This window comes from Clinocottus analis, unplaced genomic scaffold (genome assembly GCF_023055335.1).
Source record: "Clinocottus analis isolate CAN_PGR_092001 unplaced genomic scaffold, fCliAna1.0.p SCAF_8, whole genome shotgun sequence".
Lineage (NCBI taxonomy): Eukaryota > Metazoa > Chordata > Actinopteri > Perciformes > Cottidae > Clinocottus > Clinocottus analis.
In genome coordinates this window covers 12,831,507-12,857,557 of record NW_027176240.1, presented here as the reverse complement: position 1 = coordinate 12,857,557, position 26,051 = coordinate 12,831,507, and the positions used below count along the sequence as shown (strand labels likewise).

Genomic DNA, 26,051 nt, shown 5'->3' with positions numbered 1-26,051 from the left:
TTGCCTTTGAAAAGCAAATCAAATGCCACTTTCATATTGATATGACAAATAAACAACTTAGCCCTTAAACCTCTTTACCAAAGAAAATGTCCTTTAAATAAGCTTGATTTGGTGATGACAATTAGTCATTGTGCATATTCACTCTTATGTTGGATTTATCTACAATTCAAGTAACTCCCAAGTCAGTGCCTGATGAGAGGAAATTGGTTAAAGTCAACTTTGTTTGAGTTTAGATCAGATGAAGGTCTGTCAGAGTCTGAGGAGTCAAAGTGCGCTCTCTAAGAGGTATATTGTATGTTTGAGGTATCAGTCCAGCTGACTGTCAGAATCCTACCACAAAGCAGATCATCATTAGTTTGGAAATGTATTTCTGGCTTTCTGAAAATCCAGCTTGGAAGCTCGCCATCTACTGGAGTCTTAGGGTCTTCCTCACTGCACCTCACTCAGCAAAAGACCCGACCTGCAATTATAAATAGGCTAATACAGTTAAATGATTCTCTTATGTTGAACAGCATCATACTTGATTATACAACATCATTAAAGTATGCCCTATACAAATTGCAGAACTGATTCAAATGATAATAAAATGTACTAAGCATATTGACTCAATACAAATATCAGTCAGAAAAGTATCATTAAGCTTAGCCAATATCTGAGTAAGCAATACCAGCTTAAAGAACATAAAACCTACAAAACGTCCTCCCTCAGTTTGACACGTAGCAGTAACTTAAAACATGAGAACAAATTAGAAACAATCCACATATTTTCTCTTTAAGTAACATGGTGCATTTATCTAAGAAACTTAAACTTATATACATTTCCCTTTCGACTCTTGACATTCTCAAACCACCTGAAAATGCTTGAATGGCTTTCCGTGGTCATGACTTTGTTGCTAACCCAGCGACCTCCTGCGGCGCTGCACCCTCCATGTTAATGTTATGGTGAAAACTGGTGGATCAAAAATATTCTGCAAAATGTTCACAACTGTACGTATGATCTAAAGAAGAAATATAAAAAGCTGTTCTGTTCAGCTGGTTTACAAAAGCTAGGACAGGAGCATCAAACACGACTGGGTGTATAGCTTCAGACATTTTGGGGATTCCACGCGGTACCTTAATAAAATAGAGAATTAGTTCGTTTCGTAATAATGTATTCAACTACCTACCGAAGAACACACACACACACACACACACACACACACACACACACACACACACACACACACACACACACACACACACACACACACACACACACACACACCTTACTGCATTGTTTCCATCACATCTGTCACAGGGTCCCGCATGCGCGCTGCCCATGCGGGACCGCAGCCACGGGGGCTCGGGGAGGACAGCCGGGCACACCTGCCTCGGGACGGGGGGTGGTGGGAGGTGATGCTGACGCTGTAGGGGGGCTGATGGATGTGTGACGTTGGCGAATTGCAGCAGTTGCCAAACTGTACGTGAGGAGAGACCAGCCAGGACGCGCAGCATACAGCAGATTTGAGGAGGAAAGGCAAGTGGAGGAAGGGGGTGGGGGGACACGACAGAGGTAAGAAGAAGAAAAATCACCAAGAGGGAGTTGGATGGATGCGGGGGGACAGAGAGCAAGAGACCGGCTCTAGAAGCAGCAAGGGTCCCATCAAGTGGTCTGGTGTCTGCACCAAATCAGCTTCAGGGATGTAGTCGAAGCGGTTTAGAGCTCAGCCCATCCGAGCTCATCATCATCATGAAGAAACACTCCGCCAGGGTTGCCCCGCTGTCCGCCTGCAACAGTCCGGTGCTCACCCTCACCAAAGTGGAAGGTAGGGAGAGTTCATGTCATTGAGACAATCTGCAGCCCCGTAGACTGGGGCTGGTACCCGCTATGCAGCCTGTCATGTCTTTGCACAGACTATACTCTAAATTTAGAAGCATCCTTCTGTTGATCTGATGGAGAGAGGGTTCCGGCTGGAATATGTATCTCAAGGCTTGCCCTGTCTCGTTTAAAACATGGGTCAACTTTAGAGGATCTTACTGCGAGCGAGGTGAAAACAACGCGGGAATCGATCAAGCGCGCAACTTGCCGTCAAAGCTGTGATGCAACAGCTCTGTAAACAATTAGACGTCGGACAGAAACCGAATCAATTTTTCTGCATGGAAGTCACCAAATGCATCACATCATTAATCAAATTATTTATTCATGATTGTCCTTCATCGTGTTGATGTTGCTGGAGAAAAAAACAACCAAGATGAAGCCTGAAATAGACCTGCTTTGTCCGAATTACTGTGATTGACGCATCATTTTTATTTGGGTGGGGGGTGGGGGTCTCATCCCGGGCTGATGATCACTGTGCTAAATTTACTGGTCCATAGGGAGGATCTTAAGTTGTTATTGCAGCAGGGATTCCCCCTCACACTCTCCACTCTCTATACCATCACTGGCTGTAAGAGGCACAGCTGCAATACCAGAACATCATGTCAGAGCAGACGGGACACGAACCACCAGTAAACGTGTTGATGGTCCCAGTAAACTGGTCTTCAGTCCGCCTTTAGTGGCTTCGTCACCAGTCAAGGTCTCCCTGCCTTCTGAGAGTTGCTATGATCTACAGGAGCACCGTTACTACATTTCTCGCTGACACCATTTAAGGACAACTCCTCTCTGACTTGTGTGTGTGTGTGTGTGTGTGTGTGTGTGTGTGTGTGTGTGTGTGTGTGTTGCTTGATCACCTGTCCTGACATCTTCAACGCGTATTGTGTCATTCAATGTTCTCTTCAGCCTCATGCTTGTGCAATAAGGAGCTGTGTTATGCATTCTTTAATCTCCTCAGCACAGAGGACTAAGGATGTCTCAGTGTTTGGCATAAGCACAGTAAACACTGGATTGGCTGCGTTTTCACAGCATTCTAGCACTTTGCATCTGAAGTAATCCATATCTTAGACAATTTAAGGGAAAATAAGAATTAAATGGAATTACCAAACGATTTGTCAATAAAAACATGCATTATTTGCATACACCTGTCTCCACGACTTTACATTTTTTTTTAAAATGTATGTGTGTGGTTAAAAATACACATACACATGTCATGGTGCAAGAAAGCAGTCCGAAGAGGTTGTGATGACTTACAAACAAAATGATTTGATCAGCTAAACGTTACGCTGCAGGGAGCTGTACATTGTGCAGTGCAGTAAAGTAATGCTTGAATAAACACTGTTGGCAACCAGTCAACTTGTGACACCACAGAAAGTAAAGGTCATTTCTCAAAATGTCACTGTAGTGACTGAAAAAAAGGTGTTTTCAAGTCATATTTATTACAAAAGTGAATTATGGAGACAATAACATACTTCTGCTCTGCTGCAGTAGTTTTGGGAGTCAAAACGTACCCAGAGCTTGCTGACTGAGACTCGTCACTGAAGTTTAACTTTACCTCCTATTGTTTGGTAGTTCACAACAGTTGGATGTGAAAATATATGAAAATACTTCATTCATAATGTATGACTCGACCAGCTGTTAGAATGTGAATGAGGAATTCCTCCGCAGTTTCATACGGACACTGCAGAAATCAAATTAACCAACCATATGCTGTAGCTGTTCAAACTGTGTTGCATATTCACACACTTTAAGGCATTCTGGATAACCTCAAAATAATCACTGCTGCTGGGTAACCAACGACTTTAAGCTTATTAGTGCACATGTCAGCTCAAAATATGATATTATTTTCAGAATAGCTGCGATGGTGGGCTGTTATTTGACATGCTTCTATATTAAGAATTAACAAGAGCGCTGTGGATAGAGACAGGATTGTAAATGTGTGTGTTGTGGTTGATACAGTATTGTAAATCGTTGAAGGGAGTCAAAGCTTTGGGGTTTATGATGTGAACGTACACGGCTCCCCATTTCAGCAGCTGCTTTGAAGGAGGAGGGAATCGCAGGGGGCCACAGCAGATCAACACCGATTTTCAGAAACTCTGCCGCTTATGTAACGCTGGCTCCAAAACCGCTGTTCCCATCACTAATAACCTGCGCCCAAATGTCAAAGAGTTAGTTTTTCAGTGGAGGATCTTCAGTGGACTCTCTGTTTTCTTCTCTTTTTCTGTGTCCAGTGAACATCCACAGAGGCACAGAGTATTATTGTGGCGCGGTTTTAAAACAAGATTAAGGAAATGTTGTGTCATCGTCAACTGCAAAGCCCAATTCAGAAGTCTAATCTGATGGGGGGTTCAGATTTGAACATAACATTTATTTTTTTTCTACATTTGCAACAACTCTTCTGGAACTATCAAGTCAGACGCAGCCATGCTTTGCTCTTGGAGGGAACGGTGGAAATGCCACCAATACTTTTTGAAATCAGACGTAGTGGTAGAATCTTGCGAGGGTTAAGCAGCATATCCCAGATTAATCATGTTCCCTTAATGTCTTGTTGATCCACTGTCTTCATCTGCAGTATTTACCTCTTCTCATATGTGCTCTTGTGATGAATCCACCATTCCAACGGCTCATGGTTGATACTTATTGATTTCTCTTTAAATATGATGAATATACGGGAAATATCTGTGTTGTGTCATCATCGGCAGGGGTAGGAAGTTCATAAAAGTCCCTTTAATCTCTGTAATTTCATTACACGCTTGGAAACAGAACAGGCATCTTTTAAAACTGATTCAGTGTACATATGTCCCAGAGGAAGCTGGTCATATTTCACCCGTTGTGTTCATGAGCAGGCTGAACGTTTCTCCAGGGCTCCATGCACCTTAACCACACGGCAATCGATTGATAGCAAATAATGACTGTTTATACACAAAAGTAGAGGTTCAACTAACTCAGTTAACATCAAATTTGATCTTCAGTGTTTCCCAGTGAGATGGATTGTCATGTTATTGTGGACAGTCAAGCGGTTTGCTTCATTCTGTGTGCTTAAAGATTCTAAAGACGTTTTGAGAAATGTGGCAATGTTTAAGTATGTGACTCGTTGCTTTGTGTGGATATTGCTTGAAGTGATGGATGTAAAAGTCAGTCGATTTGTCCCGTCTGCCCTGCTCTTTGTGCACAGTGCATGATTCATCGTCATCTTAATACAAGATGTGCATTTAGCCAAAGAGCAGCAGCATTTACCACTCAGCAGTGGAGATTACAACTTTGAGACACGAATGATTTTGTCAATTTGAGGTGAAGAGCATATAATCAAAAATAACACAAATAAAACAGGTTTTTTCTACAAGTGTACTCACAAACGACATGTATAGAAATTTGCATCTCAGACTGGTTTGCATGTGTCCTATTTGTATGCAAATGCACATTCAGGTCTGAATAGCAAAACATCCAGTATGGAGATGAAAACAAAGGTCAAACATACAAACATACAGACATACATACATACATACATACATACATACATACATACATACATACATACATACATACATACATACATACATACATACATACAAACGTACAGACATACATGCATGCAGACAGACAGACAGACAGACGTACATACATACATACATACATACATACATACATACATACATACATACATACATACATACATACATACATACATACATACATACATACATACATACATACATACGTTTTCAAGCTGCTTCAGTGGTGTTAAAATATCCCCAAGAGCAGCAATGGATTTTGATGATTTCTTGTTGGAGCTCCTTAAAATGTGACGTCTCACTTTAATCCTTTGGATGTAATTGGAGTTGACTTTGAGGATAGTTGGAAGAGTAATGCTTTTAAAATGCTTTTAAAAGCCAGGGAAACAGGGCTTTCTTGCTTGATAAGTGTGCAATGAATATACACTGCGACAGGGCTTTTTATTTTATGCCGAGCTCAAGCTTTTGCTCTGGTTTATGTAATGCAAAAAAAAGCCACTGGTTTCATTGTAATAAATGAGATTTTGCTGAGTAGATTGATTGATGTTATGCGCTAAATTAATGAATTTGTTTATTTGAGGTTTGCCGCCACGACTTCTTTGCTGCATATTTCTCATTTGTATTTTATAGAAGAAAGAGCCTTCTGTAACAGTGTCGTAGTGTTTCATCTTTGAACACAATCCTCCGAAATCCATGTGTAAAGTGGAAGCTCTAAAGTCTAATCCTGAATTGAGGGAGTTGATCCAAACCATTTCTTGAGGATGCAGGACGGCTGTCTAACCTCTTTAAGTGTCTAATGCAGCCAGTAGATCTATAAGTCTAATTATTACAATGCTGCAATAACAACATATTTCACCATCACTACAGCAGTTGTTGTAATTGTGACTATCCCAGGAATCAGCAAAAAGGACTCGATCTAAATCTTGTTGGTCAATCTTTTTTGAAATAGTCATTTCACAGCAGTGATGTAATGGGAAGGTTGAAACATATCTGAAAATTGTGATGTCCAAAGTCAGTATGTAAGTGTGATAGAGTTCCCGTGTTAACAGAGGCTTTGGGGTTCAGAGAGGAGTAAAACCACTGTTAGTGCACACTCAGAGTGTACAGCTGCAGTGGTTGCCTATCCATTACTTCAACAGGGCCAATCTTTTAAACATTGATTTTGTCACAGAAAGTGTTGGGACTCTTGCCAATCCATCACGTTATAGTCACTATTGTAACGGACTTCAATATAGAGGGAGAGATGCTTCAGGACTGTGGGATATACTGTTGGGCAGTGTACCCGCTGCCAACTTTGAGTAATTACTATTGCTCCGCTGTAGCACACAATGCATAGACACACACTTACACGCGCTGGCCTGCTTGCATCAGTGTTTTATTGTTTCACTAGATAATGAGGCCGCAGCATTGACCTGTATCGTGAGTATCTGTTGAACCAGCTGGGCAGGGCAGTGACAAATAACCAGTTTGCAACTCGGTTAAAGAAGTCGCTGAGTTGTCCTCTAAAGTTGAAGGAGAAACCGGTCGGGAACTAAGGAGAGTGGGATCAGTAACATTCGCCCTGCCCTTGTCAGCCCTCCTGGGCCTTCGTCCCCTCGGCCCATGTGTTCCCACCTATCAGCTGGTCGACGCAGCAGGGTGTGTTTGCGGCCTGACTCTCTGTTGTGTTATTGAGCGAGACAGTCGTGTCAGATGAGCCTGCTCTGGTGAGTTGAAAGGCCTCTGACTGTCAGCTCGGCCCGACCAAGCTGTCACAGCCAAGTATCACAGACTCCCACTGTCTGTCAGACTTAGAGATGACAAAGACAGTGACTACTGCCTGTCTGTCTTCTGCCTGTCTGTCTGACCTGACATGACAAATCTACCATCTTTCTGTCATGTGACATCTGTAGTTTATAGTTTGCTTAAACACCCGGAAATGATCTTACTTTTCAAACATTACGGCTCGGACTTTGACATGTCAGAATTGCCAAACCGTGTTGTGCAACATGGGATTGAAGGATTTACTGATGATTGATGTTGTGTGAGAGCCACAGATGAATGGGCATTTTGCATTTATACCCTACATTTGTGCAAAGAAGCTCTTTAATTTTTTCTAATCTAGGTAAACTTAAGTTTGATGTTATGTACAGCATGGTATAATATTTGATTATGAACATGACAGAACAAGTAAGTTGCACAACTCAATTCATATTCATCACCAAGCACAGACCCGAGAGACAGTAAGACAAGGATAAGAGTTTCTCTGAAGTGTGTATCGGTGATTGATCTGTTTACCCTCTTGAATCACTGAGGCGGAGCGCTGCAGAGCACTCTTACTCCCACGGAGGTGTCGCCAGACAGACAAACAGACAAACCCTCTCTTACCCCGCCGTCTCCAACTTGAGGTCCCAGAGAAGCAGTCCCAACAGTTGTATAGCCGTCGTGGCGAACCAACACGCGCCCGACGCTGTCGTCACTGCTGCCTGCCCGAGTAGCCGGGCGGCAGAGAGAGTGGCCCATTCAGGGAGCCGCAGAGGGACTTAGCTGGACCTTCTTGGCCTGTCACGGCCAGGCTTTGTGAAGTGCGAGAAAAGGCAGTCAGGCAGTGCTCTGCTGGCCCATTTGGGATTTGCAGCTATCAGCCAGAGAGATCTGCACTGCAGAGTCTGCAGGGGGAGGGAGGAGAGCGTGAGCGGGAAAGAGGCCGGTCAGGAAGCAGGAACGCATGGAAGCATGCACTGAGATGGGAGATACACTGGAAAACTGGTCAGATACATCTACAAACACCAATCGGAGTACTTCGACCCCACTGGAAGAAGCATGTATATTCAATCGTCTCCCTATGAGGTGTTCTGGGTACTAAAACACTCAAGGCAGACAAGTGAGCAAATACAAATTGATTTACTGTTACTGTGCCTATAGTAGTCAATGGACCGATTTGTCCGCATAAATACATTCAGGTGGAGAAATATCACACGGAACAAGTGGATTTTCCACTTAAAATGTTAATTAAGGAAAAAGGTATTGGACACTGTGTGATAAAGTCCCATTAGCACTGGAATATTATCATTTTCTTTCGATGAATGTTTGAAGTAACTTTCTTTTAACACCTTTTACTGTACACAATGAATTGCATGGTGTTTGTAGGCTGAGTGGTTGGGATGGAAGCACTTGAGGAGGAGAAGACATCTGTAGACAGCTGTACTGTCAGACTGGATCCCAGCTGGACCCACAAGGATGCCAAACCCTTCCTTCCTGTCTCCAGTGATTTCACAGATGCCTGTTAGGTTCAGTTAAGCACATTCGGACATAGATTGTCTTGAATGAGTGGAGGTATTTTCACCATGAGTTGAATTGAGCATTTTAACTCACACAGTAATCTGCAATTACATCTCCTCACAATCTGTTTTAGCGTCAAACAGGTTGAGATTAATTATTAGGTATTCTAAAACAAATGCACTTCATCAAACCAAAGGTTGCGTGTGCCTGCTTTTTACCGCAGTCATGTCTGACCTTGACAATTGACATTTGATTACAAACCGATAAGGTTAAGAGCTTTCAGTTAATCATTTAACAGTTACAGAAGGAGACTCCTTCTGGCTGTTTCAAGCCTGGTATTAATGGCTTCAAATGTCATTAGTGAGGAGCCTTTCTATCTCACTCAGCCACTCTACTGCCCCAGCTCTCTCACGCCGACAATTCAGCAATGCTCCATATTGTTCATCACCGGCTTTCAAGGTTGATACAGTGTCATTAGTCACCGTCAGGCTCAGGGAAGAAGTACATTACCATCCAGGCACCGGGTAACAAATGAATATACATTGATGCCTCAGCATTAAATCAAAGACGCTTTAATTAATAATTTATGCAACTGTGTTTCATTTAATACAATTTATAACGTGTTATCTTCAGAGTATTAACAGAAGTGTGACAGGACCCTCAATGTTGTCATGACACTTCCTTGAGTGTGTGCATGTGCCAGAGCTGGAAACGCTTGGCTGGGACCCAGCGCCACTCTGGGGCTGATTGGCTTGGCCCATCACTGCATTTGGAAGATTAAACTGTGCTGCAGTACGGAGCAGCGGCCAGGGCCACGGGATGTGGGACGGAGGCCCAGGAAGGACAAAAACTGGGCGGCGTAAACAAGACATGACCTTCAGAACAAGACAAAGAGGCTTTGAGCTCAGAATAGAGAAACCTAATTCTCACCCATGTGCCGAAAGACTTTGACAGACATCCTTGTGTGTCTGGCTCTTTTTTTGGTCTTTGCTGATTCATCATTTATTGCAGGAACAGACAATGATCTTGAATCATCTTTCATTGCTGCCAGATTTGCCACAAGACCATCACAGCTGTCAATTGCTTCTTTTTTTTCCCCCTCGGGAGCAAGATGCATTGTTCAGGATACCCAAATAATGCAGCACAATTTCATCTTAATTGCATCACATTTCCACAGCAGATGAACAGAAATCAGAATCTCTGGTTGTGCATTCAGCAGACAGCCGGGGAAAGCCGCGGCATTAGCATTGGAGGCGATAGTCATCGGGGATGTTAATCTGTGACAACCTGGCAAGGTCAGAAGCAGCTCTTTCTGGAAGAATGACTCGTCATAGGTAGTGTTGGATGCACTCGTGTACAGCTGTTGTGTTAAATATGTAGCAAGTTGCTTATATAAGAGGATGGTGACCCTTTGACTGATCACATTAACACGAAGGCCGAGGGCTTCATCCGTGTATACATGATAAACTAACACAGGATAACTACAATTAGATATGTTCAGTGTCCGGTTCGTGCCATACAATAACAACTTTCACAGTGTGACCCCAACGTAAGTTGGATTCATGTCATCTTTTTGAAGTGCGATCTGTATTCCAGTCAGCAGTGATGATGAATCGGCAAAAGGCTCCCTGCAGCAGATCATTACCTCTGGTAGCACATTAGGGAGATCCCTCGGTTTTAACTCGTTGGAAGGCGGGAAGCTCCAGTAAATGTATTGTGCATATGATACGGCCGTTATGAAACAGAGCTGATATGAGGTAGTTTCCTTTGTGGGCCTCTCACTTGCCCGATTGAACAGTTGTGGTTTGCAGTTTTCTTCTCGGTGGTGAAAGTATAGCTGTAGGATTTGTTTGGCTAAATACAAATACAGTTCTTTATAAAGCACTATTGACAATAGTGTGTGTGTTGTTTCTGTTAGTCTTGTAGTGATGTTGCTGATAGCATATTTAATCAATAATTAAAACATATTAAGATATGTAATGATTATTAATAATTTATTTACGAATTGTAAACCCTTAGATGAGTATAAAATAATGGTGGTACTAGTTTGCACCATAAGAAACCATTAAATTAACATAATTTAACACAAGATTACATTCAGGATGCCACCAAATTTTGGAAAAATAGGAAAAACTTTACAATTTGATATTAATATTATAATTATAAATAAATATATATATTAATCAATTCAATATTAATCTCAGGAGTTATTTTCAAAGTGTACTGCTACAGAAAGGTACTAAACAGTTGATATAGATCACTGAATAAAACCTGATGAATTATTACAGAGTTAATTAAACAACATAAATAGACAGTGTTGTCATGACACGGATATACCTCTACATGTGTACCTGGATGCATCATACACACAAATCAGTGCATTGGCTATGAATATATAAATAACGTTTATATATTTATATATATAAACGTATTATATATAAGACATTTACATATATATATATATATATATATATATATATATATATATATATATATATATATATATATATATATATATATTCAAAATACAAGGAATAAACATCCAAATACAAAATGACTGAGCATAAGCCACTTTAGACATTATATGAATATACATGAGTAATACTATGAGTTATATCAAATGATATAGACTAAAACTAGAACTAACTTACTCACAGATGTTGATTATATCACAAGGAGTCATAGAATGGCAAGAGGTCCAAAACCTCCTGTTGACCTACTTATCAAGGAACTCTTCTTACTCCTAACCATATGCTATTCAGCATGACAAACGTACATGTTGTGTCTAAACTCTGTTTCTTTGAGCTGTTCAGGCCCAATGGGATGGGGTCTCTGTGTCCCTCAGACATGGAGATGCTCGTTCAACCATAAAGTGAATATAAGTTGCAGAGAGCGGTCTCAGGATGAAGTTTATTGCTTCTGGTTGTGTCATTGACATTACAGTTTTATTCTCCTTTTGTGGATGTTCGCTGCAGTCCTAGTGAAGATATAATGGGCAAAATGTCATTGAGCGATAAAGAGAGGCTGTGTGAATGACGATCGGCTGTTTGAATGAATAATATGTATGTTGTTGCGTTTGAGCTTCTTAGCTTTTTATTGCCTTGGCAATATTATGCAGTTATAACTGAGTTGTTTGGAGGAGAAAACAAACACAGTATCCATGAGTAAGTTCAGTGACTCGAAGTAACGACATGACCTTGGGAAGTGAAACAGCTCTGACGCACAGTGTGTGCGAGTGGCAGAAAACACACATCAATGCTTTGTCTCAATTTACACATTATTGAAGTAGTGCGGAGGCTATTAGGTTCGGACGGGAGAAACAGCAAAGTTAAGTCTGTGTGTGCCTTCGGGCACTCTGGAGCACGCACACATGCACACACACGTGTCATTGTAACTCACGAGGTGGAGAAGAGGTCGCCTTGGATTGGAAATCAGATCTGCCCTCTTTTGTCCTCTATTTGGCTGCAGCCTGTCACACTTGATCACCACATTTTTAACTCAGATGTCTGATTGATTACCTTCAAGTTCAATTAAACTGTGAAAGGATCTATATTTAGCTGGAAAAAGACATGGGTGACCTGCAGTCATTAACACACAGAAAAGAGTTTCTTACAACATGTTTATACAGCAAGAGACAAACACAGAATGATTATACTGTATGTAGAATGCTAAACTATATTTTATACATTGGTTTGATGGGATCTCTGTAAAGCAATATAAAGAAATATAAAAAGACTATATTCCTGTCAGTGTCTATCCATCTGGTGCAATATGAATACTTTTTATTCTGTTCTAACCCGATATAACAATGCTATTGTTGATTCTCCACTGTTTTAATTACTGTTTTACTGTTTATTTATATGTTATATTTTATTTTACTATGTGTCTCTTGTGTGCACTTTACCTGTCTGCTGCTGTAATCCTGCAATTTCCCCACTGCGGGACTAATAAAGGAATATTATATTGTATCTTATCTAATCCATCTTGTGTGTGTTCATGTATAGTAGAAGACCGCATCAGGGAGAATGTGGTGGGCACCACAGAGGCCCAGTCGGCCGGCGGTGCGGTCGGAGTGGAGTCCGGCTCCAGCAAACGGAAGCTGCACTGCTGCATCCGAGTGACAACCGTACAGGTGCGGAAGGCCCTGTGGGGGGTGGTCATGGTGATGTGTGTGTGCTCCTCCTGGGCTGGGTCCACCCAGCTGGCCAAGCTGACCTTTAAGCAGTTTGACGCCCCCTTCACCCTCACCTGGTTCGCCACCTCCTGGAACTCCCTCTTCTTCCCCCTGTACTACATCGGCCATCTGTGCAAGAGCCCAGAGAGGCAGACGCCCAGACAGAGGTTCAGGTGAGAAGTCTCACTGCATGCAGGCGAGCAAGTCGACATGACTAACGTGACACTTTTTAAACAGATAAAACAAAGCAAATGAAACAACAGGGTTAAACAGGGTTTGATGTGACAAAAGCATGGCTGACTTTTTTCAAAACTTGAAGTAAAGGTCTGTTTTTCACAATGTTCCCTCAATGGAAAAAACAAAACTGAACTAGAGATTTCATATGCAGCTCAACATTTAGGACCAGCAGCAATCAAATGCAACTGAACGTCAGCTTCCTGAACAATGTTGCGTTGACAATGCATCAATGTAGCATTATTAGAGGAAATGACACACTCTTCATCACATAGGCTCCATTGAACAGTGGTTCTTATCCACACTAAGATCCTCTACACAATTTAAACAAATGTGTATTGCTAAAAGTGTGTGTTTTCTTATTGTTACGGCCTTACAAGCCAAAAACACACAATACGCAAATATTTATTCTGCAGCTCAAACAGAAATGACTAACTGGAAATTATCAACTGTGCAAGTGAAGTCAACCACAGTAAAAACGGAATTGTTTTTGATAAAAAACTGACAGATGATACACTGACTTTATCATGCAATTTCACAAGGAAAGCAATTTTCCAGTCAGCGACAGCCTCAGTAGACCAGAATCCAATGCACTCATTAGAAATATTTTTCTGGAAAGGTGATAACAAATAGTCTCGCTGGTCTTCTTTCTGGATACAGCTGAAATGCTCAGACACGTCCTGTTGAGATTGTTGAAAAGACTTTGTCGAGATTGTCGTGGTTCCAAACACGAGGTCAAGATCCCCAAAAAGGATTGCAAGACACGCCAGCTGTTTAACAGCATTCTTATAATTGATGATCTCACTGAATGATCTGAGGTGTTTACCTTCCATGTTTTCTGCATGGTTATTTATGCACAATCACTCCCTGTTAATTTGTCATTTCCAACACAGCACACCATTTACTTTATTTGGAATATCAGCTTCCTGTGCCATCTTTCATTGTGCTGCTGCAGAAAACAGAGCGAATATAATCCTAAATGTGTTAGCAGAGCTTTCACACTTGAAACAGTCCATTCATCGTGATCTTTAGAAAGGAAAGTCTTATCGCTGCAACCTGCTGTGCTACTTTGGCACAAGGAGCGAAAGAGGGTGAAAGTATTTGGAAGGTGTGGATGGTGGGTGAGCCCGGAGGGGGGATTGGCTCGGTATTTCTGATGCACTTCTGTGATGTGTAGCTCTTCTTCTTGGAGGGCTTACACGAGGATCTGGGGCTCACACTCCTCGGCCGGAGCTGATGTGCTCCGAATATTAAGCACTCTGTTTCCTTTGTTGTTTATTCAAATTGCACCTGCTGGTGAATTGCAAATCAATGCGCGAGAAATAGAGACCAAAAGTTGACATACGTAGGTAATAGCTGGTGTTTGTCCTCATTCATATGGGTGGAGAGGATTTTTCACCGGTAAGAGGCAGATACTCATCATGAAACTTTATACAATATGAACTCAAGGCTCACTTCCTCACTTTTTCCCTGATAATATTGCAGGATCTGAGTGTGCTCAGTTGAGTTATTTAACTGAAAAGATGTTATTATAAGCTCAGAAAACTGCCAATAAGTTGTACCTAAATTAGGACCATGAAGATAAAAAAAAATCTGTTTTTTTTTTTCAAATATACTTCATTTTCTTTCAAATATACTTAATGACATAATTTCTATTGCTAATTTCAACACCAAAACAACTTCTACTAAATGATGTTCAGGGCCCTTAAAATTTCTTCCAGACCAACATGCTAATCTGAAATATTTAGATTTGAACTGCAGTGTCTTTAAAGTGTACGTCGACTTCATGACACAGCTGGATGGTTTCAAATTAGCTTTCTCCACATCGTCCTCAGCACAGTCGTAGTGCTGCGAGTCTTTCTCAAAAGCAACGCAAATTACGAGTCCAGCAGAAACAAACCACAAACTGTCAGCAGCGGTGTAGTTTTGAAGGCGGCGTTTCCAGTGTCTATAATGAAATGACGATCGACTTTAGTAATTGTCACTGAATCAGTGTATTTATAAAGGGAGTGTGAAGTGCTGACTCAGCTCTCTGGGGTTGGTTCACAACAGTGCTGCTCTTCAGCAAATACTCTTAGAAATGTGGCATACCTGTCACTCAGGTAGTGCTGCTTCATCACTTTCACAGGGCCAGCAGCTTTCAGAGTAAACGGTGAAACTCAGGAGCGCAGTCAAAATGCCAACATCTTGAAAATGCATTCATGTTACATTATGACGGGGCGGGGGTTTCAACTTAAAGCCTTATTGAATTTTAAAACAACAGAGTCGACAGGATCACTTTCAAGTATTTTGATACTGATACAAAATGCACTTTTGACTTGGTTCCTTTCACATTACACAGAGCGTGGCTGATTTTCATCCTTTTCACATACTTGAAGACTTCAAGCTTCTTGTGTGTAGTTAACACACAAGGAGATGGATAGGAATCAAGCCCAGACTTAATATCCACTGAAGAAAAGCAATAGTATATGACTAGTTGGATCACTTCTTCAAGATAACAACATGTCACCAGGCTGACTGTTTTTCATTTACCAGTTAGTTTTGCTTCTAATGTATGTTGAGTTAGACTGAGCATGAGCAACATTTGCACAACTATATAATATATTAACATATTGGAGCCTCCAACTGGCATAGACAAATCCTATTACAGAAAACACCTTAGGAGGAAATAAATAGTTTAATTTCATTAATGAACAGTTTAGAAACATTTGTCTTTTTTGCCTTGTGGCAGATTCAATTGTTAGTAAATATTTACACATTTCTCTTGGTCCCACACGCACTGTGGTGCCATGTTCAATATTTAGACGTTAAAAGGGGTATTACTTCACACACTCACCACTGATTAGAGTCTCTGGTCTCTCTGGTATCATTTGTTCAGACAGAGCTGTTTTGTGTTCATAAATATTGATCAACTCTTACATTAGTTGTACCCCATTTTTCGATATTCTGACTCTGCTCTGCATCATGTCTCTGCTCAGGGAGTGCTGTCGCTTTTTCGGGGACGACGGGCTCACACCCAAGGTGTTTTTCACAAAGGTGGCTCCTTTTGGCCTGCTGTGGATCCTCACCAACTACCTGTACCTGCAGGCCCTCAGGAAGATCAACACAACAGACGTGTCGGCGCTCTTCTGTTGTAACAAGGCCTTCGTCTTCCTGCTATCCTGGATTGTACTTAGAGACCGCTTCATGGGGGTCAGGGTGAGTATATCAGCCTGTGTGTGTGTGAGAAAGAGTTGTTTTGAAAATGTTCCCCACTGCATAGTTAAATACGAGTGTGAGTCAAGCACAGGTCACAAAAAGGAAAGTAGATAGTAAAACAAGGATTTACCCTCCAGGCTGCTCACTCCCCGTTGGCAACTTTCACCGGTAATAAACAACATAATAAAAAGTAACAAACTACCATTAAAATAATTCATTTTTGCGTCAATTTCATGTAAAATAATAATGTGCAAAAATCCTAAGAATTACGTTTTGCTACACTTATGTCAATGCTGTTACATCTGATTGTATAAGGTTACAAATAATCAAAGTAGCTTTTGGATCTTGGAAACTACAATATGATATGATATTATATTTTCAGAGGGTTGAATCATCCTCATTTTATCTTGAACACCACAGTCTCAAACTGACAAGTCAATTGTTTAAGGCAAAGGCTTGCTGTACGATGGATAACACAAGATAACAACATGACCTTCACTTGCCTTTGGGCTTCTGACTGTGTATCTTTTTGCTCTTGATTGAGAGAAAGAAGTCCAATTTTTCCTCTAAGCACTTATTCTGAAGTGTGTGTTCAAAGTGTATTGCCTCTATTTTGCACTAGAGTTAACTAAAAACCTCTGAAAGTATTTTAGTATTGCTCTGGCTGAATTTGCCATGAACGTGTGACCTGCTCACAGGAGCACGGTGAGTAGAGCGCACGCTACCTATGTGGCGGCGTGATTTCCCTCCAGTGATCACTGTGTCACTCAAAAGGGCCTCCTGGTGTGTGGGTCTGCTTGTCACTGATTTTATCTAGATGAAGAGAAAGGAAGAGGGAAGTGAGGGCTTAGCGTTGCGAATCGAGGTAGCTCCCACTCTCCTCCCACTGCACTCCTCACACGCTTTCATATCTGCAGCCGTCCGGGGGAAAATGGCTTTCCCCCGATTTTCTTTTACACACTCACAACCAAACCAGCTCTCCCTGGTGCATGCCCCAACTCCCCACCCCCATTATCTGCAATGAAAGGCCTCAGTAAGAGACAAATACTGTAATAATCCTGCTTCTGTGTCTTTCACACCCCCAGCTCTCTCTCTCCCTCTCCCTCTCCCTCTCTCTCTCTCTCTCTCTCTCTCTCTTTCCCTCTCTCTCTCTCTCTCTCTGGGATTGCAGTGTTTGGAGTTTGGCTGTCTGCAGCAATGCAGTGGATCTTGGATGAGTTTGTCATGAAAGTGAAGGAGGGGAGAGAGAACGCTGAGGGATGCTAAATCATCCTTGTTAAACAGGATGATATGGGTTGTTTTTAGGATTTGTGTTCGTAAAAAGACGGCGCGGCTTGGTGGCGAAGTCAGGATATGGTTTGAAGGTCCTGCAGTTAAACGAAGAGCCCTTTGGCTGGAGTGCGACTTGCATTTGTTTGGATGGATCAGTTGTAAAGGGGAGTTTAGCCTAATACTCATCACATAAGCTACTCAATGAGCAGGTGCCATGATCTCCTCCGACCCTCACATTGTGCAGAAGCATATCAAGAAACTAAATCACGAGCACAACAGGGTCGCTGACCCCGTTAGCATACAGTTCATCACAAAAAATGCATGACGGAAGGTATAGCTGTGACTGACAGACAGCCGGCAGCGTAGAAAGAGCCATTTTGCCAAAAGGTGCCCAAGAGCTTTGGCCAAGCAATAGCAAACGGCTCATTTATCTTCCTGACACCTCTTTAATGCAGAGCTAATCCACTCAGCTGGACTGCTATTCTTCAGCTGAACACACATGCATTTAAAGATTCAGCAAAAACAAATTCTGCAAGGTGAGTGAAGAATATTCGAGGCTGTTTGAGAGCGCGATGAAACAGATGGTTTGGTGGCATTTTGAAGCTGTGATCGCACGGAGTGGGAGTGGGTGTGAAAAGTGGGGGATCGAGGGAGCTATTCAGTTCGTAAACATGATGGCAGTGTAAGGAAAATCAATGTCAGACAATCGAGCCAACATTGTAGAAGCTGCCTCTGCTGTGTTTGTGAATCTAAGATTAGGTTTAATTTGAGAATGTGTACAGTGTGTGTGTACAGTGGTGGAAGACGTGCTCAGATCCTTTACATAGGTAAAAAATACTCCATTACAAGTAAACATCATGCATTTTTAATCTTGCTTAAGTGAAAGTACAATAGTAATAATAGTAAAAGTACTAATTAAATCAGATAAATTACCAGGAGAGGATATATAAACAAATATTTGTATATACGATAACCAGGGTAAGGAGCCTTAAACACACAAAAAACGAACAAACTTGGAAACCGTTAAATCTTTTACAATATACTGTATTTTATTAGTTCATAATATGTATATTTCTTTCTGTAAAATTTGAATCTGTAAAGTAAATAAATGTAACGAAGTAAAAAAGTACAGTATTTCTCTCCATAAAGTGGAGTTAAAGTATAAAGTAGCATTATGGAAATACTCAAGGTATAAACACCTCATATTCATACTGTTCTTCAGTAAATAGCTACTTTGTTATCTTCCACCACTGAGTTTGTGCATGTGTCTGTCTGAGAAAACACAAACACCAAATGAGCAGTCTGCTGACTGTAAAACAAAACCCACATTTTAATTATATCGTTACAGCCTCATCCTGTGACGCTTCTGCTGTGACAAACAATGTGCCATGTGTGCCTGCTGTGTTCCTACACAGCACTAAAGGTTCTCGGGTCTTTATCACCACACTGCGAGCAGCGTGTCGTCCATCCGTCATTCGCTGATGTTCGTCCTCCTCTCTCTCTCTCTCTGTCTCTCCAGATAGTAGCCGCTATCTTGGCCATAGCAGGAATTGTAATGATGACCTATGCGGATGGATTCCACAGCCATTCAGTCATCGGCATTACTTTGGTCGTGGCCTCTGCTTCGATGTCAGCACTCTACAAGGTATGTATTTGCATTTGATCAGTTGTAAAGAACATTAAAAACCACCCTTGTAGTGACACCATCTGCAGCGAAACAATAAATATTAAAAAAGAAAAAGTATTTTATGTAAAAAATCCTGGACTAGCTCCCTTCTACTTATGTAACCAGGTGGAAGAAGACAGGAAGAGATTATGAAATGTAAAACTGAGCTGACAGAAGCATGTAATTTGTGAGCGTTCGGTTGCTGGCCTCGGGCTGCGATGTCCTGATGAAGGAGGTTATGGGACAGATCTCTATATTTTGACGGAGCTCTGGTCTCCTCTGCCCTGCTGCCTGTGCTGCCTAATGTGATAAACAGACAGCAGCGGCCCGTTGCCAGAGACATGGCAAGTACTTGGCAGACGCACCGCTCTGCAATATCCCTCTGCTCCTTGAGGGGGAAGATCTTGTGCATTCATGACTCTCCTCATTTGTCCTCAGGTGCTCTTCAAGATGGTCCTGGGCAGTGCCAAATTTGGAGAGGCTGCACTATTTCTGAGCATTGTTGGAAGCGCCAACTTTGTTTTCATCAGCTTTGTGCCGCTCATCCTGTATTTTACACATGTGGAGTACATCGGCTCCCTCGCAGACATCCCCTGGGCCTACCTCTGTGGGGTTGCAGGCCTGTTGTTTGGTACGGAAAGACAATTTATGAAGAGATGTGCTTGAATCTGATACCGCAACGATTACGCAACCCATGAATAGAACTTTGTAGGTTTGGTGGTTTCACACCCTCATTGTGTCGCCTGCCGCTGTGATTGTTCTTCTTCCCACAGCTTTCAACGTCCTGGTGAACTTTGGCATTGCAATAACATACCCGACATTAATCTCCCTTGGCATCGTCCTAAGTGTTCCTGTAAATGCCAGTAAGTCTGTTGGCTTTCCTCCCAGACTTAACTTTTTAAATACGGCCAACATTAAATATTTGATGGCATTGAAATCTGCCCAAAAGAAATCATCTATATTTGATGAATAGAATATAAATTTCAAATTATCATTGCATAATTTTCTCTGATAAACTTACTAAGTTAACGTATTATTCATTTTACTTATGTGTTTATATGAATCATATCAATTCCTGTTTTGGTAATTACAACTCATACAAACTCCTTCCTCTGCTGACACTAATGCATCCTCTTTATTTGACAGTGGTAGACCTCTACACATGTGAAATTAACTTCAACACAGTGCGCCTCATTGCCGTGTTCATCATTTGCCTGGGTTTCCTCATGCTGCTGTTACCTGAGGACTGGGACCAGTGCATCATCCAGCTCAGCACAAAGCTGCGCAAGCGGGACGAGCCAGCAGAGGGCAGTGCAGAGGCTGGCACCACCACAGGGCTCAACTGGAGAGGGAGAGCCAGGACCTCCATGTCAACATTTGCACATTGACTCCATGACATTTTACCATGCAAACACGTATCTAACACGCAGACCGCCGGAGCGAGGGAGACACATTAACACCTTGTAATGCCAATGTGGGGGCATTTGACCCATCTGGTGACTTGCCCTCTCTTTCGAGTAGCTCTCTGAATGGAAAAAAGGTATCCCAGATGCCCTATGATCAGTAACATTCGGTCAAAGTGGGAGATGCAGGGTGACTGTGTATCATTCATTTGGTGTCCATTCCACACAGAAGTTATTAGAGTTGGTGCATGGATATGGACAATACTAGTTACCCTTCTTTCCCAAAAGATCAAGTATGATAAAGATTGAGTCATGTATTAATTTAGCTCTTAATCATTCCATGGATTCACATCCTTGCGCCTGGGAAGACTTGCCAACTTGCCTGAGATCTTTCAATTGCGAGAGGAAAAAAAAAAGGACTTTTTGGAGGCAGGCCTAACTCCATGTGGACTTGTTGTCCTTAACATGTACACATTTACAGTACACACCTTTAAGATCCAAAGAAGAATGCCTAAAATGCTAAATGCCTGAAAACAAAAAAAGGAAGGCCCACAGTGGCGTCCCTCAGGTGTAAACTTAATGACAAACACCTGCCTTTTGTGCACTGTACATAGCCGTGTATCACACCGTGGATGTCCCGGAGCTGTGGATCCAATGGGCTCATTTGGTGTGAACGGACTTGTCTGAACACCTGAGGATCAATCTGAGACAAAGAAGCTTTTGCAACCGCTCTCGGTCTGTTCATCCTGAGAGGTCAGGTCCTTTTCGGCCACACTGATTGGCCTCCTGCAGTTATGTGCTTTCCTCGGGCTAAACTCCCACTCTGTCGATGCTGACAACCATTGCTCAGGCTCACAGTTAAAGTCACGAGAGATCTAAAACCAGTATCTCTATTGCAGCAGTTTTCAATGCATGAGATGGTTGATATTTGTGTGTCAAAAAGTGCGAGCGCTTCCAGCTTCCAGTCCATCCATAATGTCACACATTTTCTGTTGCTGAGACACCAGCAGCAAACTGTTTATTAACCACGCAATATCGGTCATACATGCATTAATAGGACATGTATTGTCATTCGATTATAATATTAAATGTGTTTTTTTAACTGTCCGTAAGCTGTCAAAACTTTTAACTGGCCAATATTCACAACTAATGTGTCAGATATACACATCTTTGGATGGACTAAACGCACTAACAGCTTATTATCAGACTGACATGAAAACTTGTAACTACCCCTTTAATAACTTTGAACATCGACCATAGAGATCACTGAGCCCCCCCCTTGAATTCTTATCACGTTTAACTTTCTAGACATACAGTATGTGCACACAAACTAATCTGCAGCAATTGTCACTTACATTTTTTTTCCTGGTAAAAAAGAAACAGTGATGTCTCACTGTGGCTTGAGACGAGGTGCGCCATGAGATTAACTCCCATTTGTTCGCCTCTGCTCTGTCAAAAACTGTCTTACTGTATTGTTTTTTACGGTTTCCATCAATCACATTTCTGAGGCAAGATAACAACCAAGATGAACCCGAGATGGAGTGAGGCACACGCCTTGCAAAGCTACTAGTGGTGACTCTGCCTTGTTGTGAATGTATGAACATCACTCGACCACACATGCTCGCTACGTGCCATCAGTTTTTTACAGTGCTACCACAGACTGCTGCAGAGACACTCTTTAATACCGTCCTTCTTGTACTCATCTGACTGAGTTTTTTTGGAACAAACTCTTAACTCATCTTACAGAACTTTTTATATGTTTTTGCGTTTGGTTGCTGCCCTGGAGAGGACAGCGAGAAACATCTGCAGGACGAGCATGCCCGTACTGTATGAGCAGATACAGCTGAAGTCCACTTCACTGCCTTTTCTTTCTTTTGCAATAGAAAACATTAGCACTGTTTCCCATTGTCATGATCTATGACAATAAATTATAATATTGTATTCCTCTGGAATTATTGCTAGACATAAATGTAAACCTTTGTAAGGAATGATGATTTTTACACTGAGATGCAACATATGATTATCACATTTGAGGAGGAACTATATAGAGCGTGAATAAAAGATGGTTTCATTAGATCAACTGTTGGGTGTCTTCAAGTGTAATCACATGTACTATATAAAATATTTCTTTTCAATACACTTCCCAGTCCAGGTTTGTTTCCTCTGCAGTGTTACTAAGTATGTGTGCCAGCATGTGATCACTGTAAATGGCTACAGGCAACATGACAATATGAAAATTATAAAATTAATGTGCAGATTATTTTGATAATATTTTAATATTTTATTGATTATTTGGGGCATTTGGAACATTAGGTAGACAACACAAGACATTTAAAGATGTCTTATGCGACAGATGAAGTGATTGAATACTCAATTAGTTGATTGGCATAACTATGATAGACAATTATTGTCTTTTTTTTAAAAGCGAAAATGCCCCAAAACATCACTGGTTCTAGCTTATTAAACCTGAATATTTGCTTATCTTCTATGATATTTTCTGAACCAAATTATCAATTAGGTAAGAAAATAACAACAAATTAATCCATAATCAAAATAATTGTTAGTCCTATAATAATATTGCTGCAACAGCACCTGCAGGTATTAAACTAACAAACATCGTGCTCCACTCTGACTGTTATCTGTCCATAGAAGAAAGTGGCCTGACGCTCCTTGGTCAGAGCAGAGAAAGGCAATCTGCTGCCATCTGGTGGCTGAGAGGGGACCTGCAGGCAGTCCACCCTTCCTTTACCTCTGGCGTCTTGCCACACTGAGAAGGACGGGGAGGTAGAGTGATGTTTGAAGTCAGTGCTAACGGTAAAAATGGACGAGGAATACCTCGAGTCATCACAGGTGGAACTCTCTGAGCTGCAAGGTTGACCCAGATGGGAGTTGGTGAGAGTGCAGGGGTCACTGCTCCTGCCGTCATCTCCCCCTGCTCTGCTTACCCCGTCCCTGCCCACCGCACTCCCCAGACGTGCTCTTATTTTTTGCCTCAGACACTGCAGAGCTCCCTGGAAACGTTTGCTAAGCAGAGCATACAGCAGCGGATTAATGTCAGAGTTCAGCAACACCAGCCAGTAAGAAAAGGTGACAGCAGAGGGAGGGATGAGGCTGGACTGGCCCGAGATTGCAGTTTCTGTGGCCTGAACCAGAGCCACGCCTATGTATGGTGTCCAGCAGAGGAAGAAGGCTGAGATGACCAGAAAGAGACGCAACACTCCATGGTGGTTATGGTGCTGATGGGAGTTCTGCAGCGGTGGCTGAGAGGCGGTCTGAGCCAGGAAGGAGAACAAACGTCTGGATGAAGGGCTATTCTGCGCCGTTGTAGATTCAGGGAGAGCAGAGCTGATGTAATCCCCCTCCTCTCTAATGACCTCCTCAGACACAAACTGTCCACTCACGTGATAAATCAGTGTGGAGGGGCTGCTGTGGAGGCTCCCACAGCGCTGGTGAGTGGACTCCCCATGAGCGAAGGCAGAGCTCGGATTCCTGCTGCGCTGGACAGAGTCCTCCAATGTGTGAATCCTCCTGGCATGGCTGCGGGCCACCTTGACAATGTTCACGTAGCAGAAGAGGATGACCACGGCTGGGATGAGGTAAGACAGGGCAGACATGAAAGCTGTGTAGCTGGGACTGCTGGACCAGTTGACTGCACAGCTGAACATGGGAACCACATATGTGACGGAGCTCCAGCCCAGCAGGGGAGGACAACTGGTCACCAGAGCCTGCAGCCAGATCCACAGGACAACAGCACCAGTTCTCCACAGGGTGCAGCGGGAGTTGTAGAGCAGGCAGTCCATGATGGAGTGGTAGCGGTCGAGGGCAATAGCTGCTAATGTCAGTACAGAGGCTGTGCAGTACACAGAGGAGGTGTAACCCACGTACAAGCACAGGTCCTGTTAGACAGGAGAGAGACAGCATTTCAGCACGCACACACACACACACACACACACACACACACACACACACACACACACACACACACACACACACACACACACAGGATTATAGGAAAAAAGGCGTTATTAGGTCAGTTTTAGGTCACGTCAGACACAAATGCTGCAATGTGCATGTAAAGCATTTTATATGACTGGATAGAAGGGACATACAATACAATCCACCCATCCGCGGTTCATGATGGACAAAGCAACAAAAGGCATCACTCCGACGCCCACCAGGAGGTCACTGACGGCCAGGTTCATGATCAGCACCGACGTCACCGAGTGGAAAGTCTTGGTTGCAGCCACAATAACAATAACAAGGATATTACCTACACAGAAATACAGCACAGTTTACACACAGTAGTAAACCTGTGATTGAATAACCGAATCAGAAAAGTGTGGACAGTCTGCTCTCTGCACGGAATAGCAGGTAAATAAGTATCAAAAATAACTATTTTGATATGTAGATATTGTACAAAACAGCGCTGCAGAAGGCGAAGCCAATGATTGTTAGTTAATTGTGTAGTGTAGTGCACGTATTTAATAAATATAGCCACAGGGTAGTTTTTTTTAAAAATTCAGATAAATATGGATTAATTTGTTCAGGCATTGAAATATGATATGACAATTACATTTTAAAAATGCAACGGTTAGCCTTCGGTTTGGCAGCTTCAAATGTCATTAAAGTCAATAATTAAAAGCCTTGAGCTTCTGATTTTATAATTACTCATCAAGCCTGCAGTCATAAATGCAAGTCGTGCAAAAACTTGTAAATAAACCATGTACTTTCAAATGTCAAATAAGCCAAGAAAAAAAATGTTTTACAACATTTCAACAATACATTTAGGTTGAGAAGCTCTGCAGTTTTTTTCATGTATTTTTTATGAACTAAAGAACAAAAATAAATCTAATTTAAATGTCGTGCAGGGGGATGAATGACCACCAGCCAAAGGAATATTTCATCATTATATTAAAATGATATTAATGGATTGTAAATTATATTCATAATTTACTGTAACTGGTGCATTAAGCACTAATGAAGCCTTTAGTTACAAATAATCAAAGGTGCTATAGAACTTTTCTCAAGATTCCATAAAGTCTTCAAAATTAAAATATTTATTATCAAATAACAGGACATTTTATCCGACGCAAGATATTAAGAAGCTTACATTTGTGCAGACATGAAGATTAGGCCACTACATTATTTGTATGTAATATCATGAAGGTGATGGGACAAATAAAATAATTGCAGAATGTTTTTTTGTGACCATAGGCCTACTATTGTCGGAAACTTTAAGCGGGACTTTGTGGTTAAATGAGAAGTGAAGCTTAAGCTTTTACCTGCCACAGCGCATAAACACATCAGCACCATGAGGATCTCCAGGACCAGCTGGGTCTGCATGGACACGCCGAGCCCCGCGCCCTCCGACCAGCTCGCGTTGACCGCTGCCGCCCGCAGGGACATCGACCAGGAGCCGTCCAGGTCGTCCATGTCCCACCCGAAAAACAACGGCAATCCTCACATGATGAGCCCCAAAG

The 26,051-nt window shown here is 42.0% G+C and overlaps 2 protein-coding genes across 6 annotated transcripts in view; one reads left to right on the top strand and one right to left on the bottom strand.

The window, feature by feature from the left end:
* The window catches only part of slc35f3b (solute carrier family 35 member F3b), a 47,408-nt gene extending 24,698 nt beyond the window's left edge, over positions 1-22,710 (top strand). For 2 of the 5 annotated variants that reach the window (XM_068568776.1, XM_068568778.1), the window contains exons 3-8: positions 12,629-12,971; positions 16,011-16,230; positions 19,022-19,147; positions 19,607-19,799; positions 19,942-20,031; positions 20,315-22,710. In XM_068568776.1, coding sequence (XP_068424877.1) covers positions 12,629-12,971; positions 16,011-16,230; positions 19,022-19,147; positions 19,607-19,799; positions 19,942-20,031; positions 20,315-20,556 — 1,214 coding nt within the window. In that variant the 3' untranslated portion in view covers positions 20,557-22,710. Of the gene's footprint in view, positions 1-1,570; positions 1,805-12,628; positions 12,972-16,010; positions 16,231-19,021; positions 19,148-19,606; positions 19,800-19,941; positions 20,032-20,314 lie in introns of those variants that run through there. The other 3 variants (XM_068568780.1, XM_068568779.1, XM_068568777.1) reach the window with 3 other exon arrangements.
* A 467-nt stretch (positions 22,711-23,177) lies between these two features.
* LOC137779806 (5-hydroxytryptamine receptor 1D) lies at positions 23,178-26,004 on the bottom strand. The gene is made up of 3 exons (XM_068567999.1): positions 25,854-26,004; positions 24,693-24,841; positions 23,178-24,467 (listed from the first exon to the last, which is right to left on the bottom strand). The coding sequence occupies exons 1-3, from the start codon at positions 26,002-26,004 to the stop codon at positions 23,178-23,180; spliced, it is 1,590 nt and encodes a 529-aa protein (XP_068424100.1).
* Between the last annotated feature and the right edge of the window lie 47 nt (positions 26,005-26,051).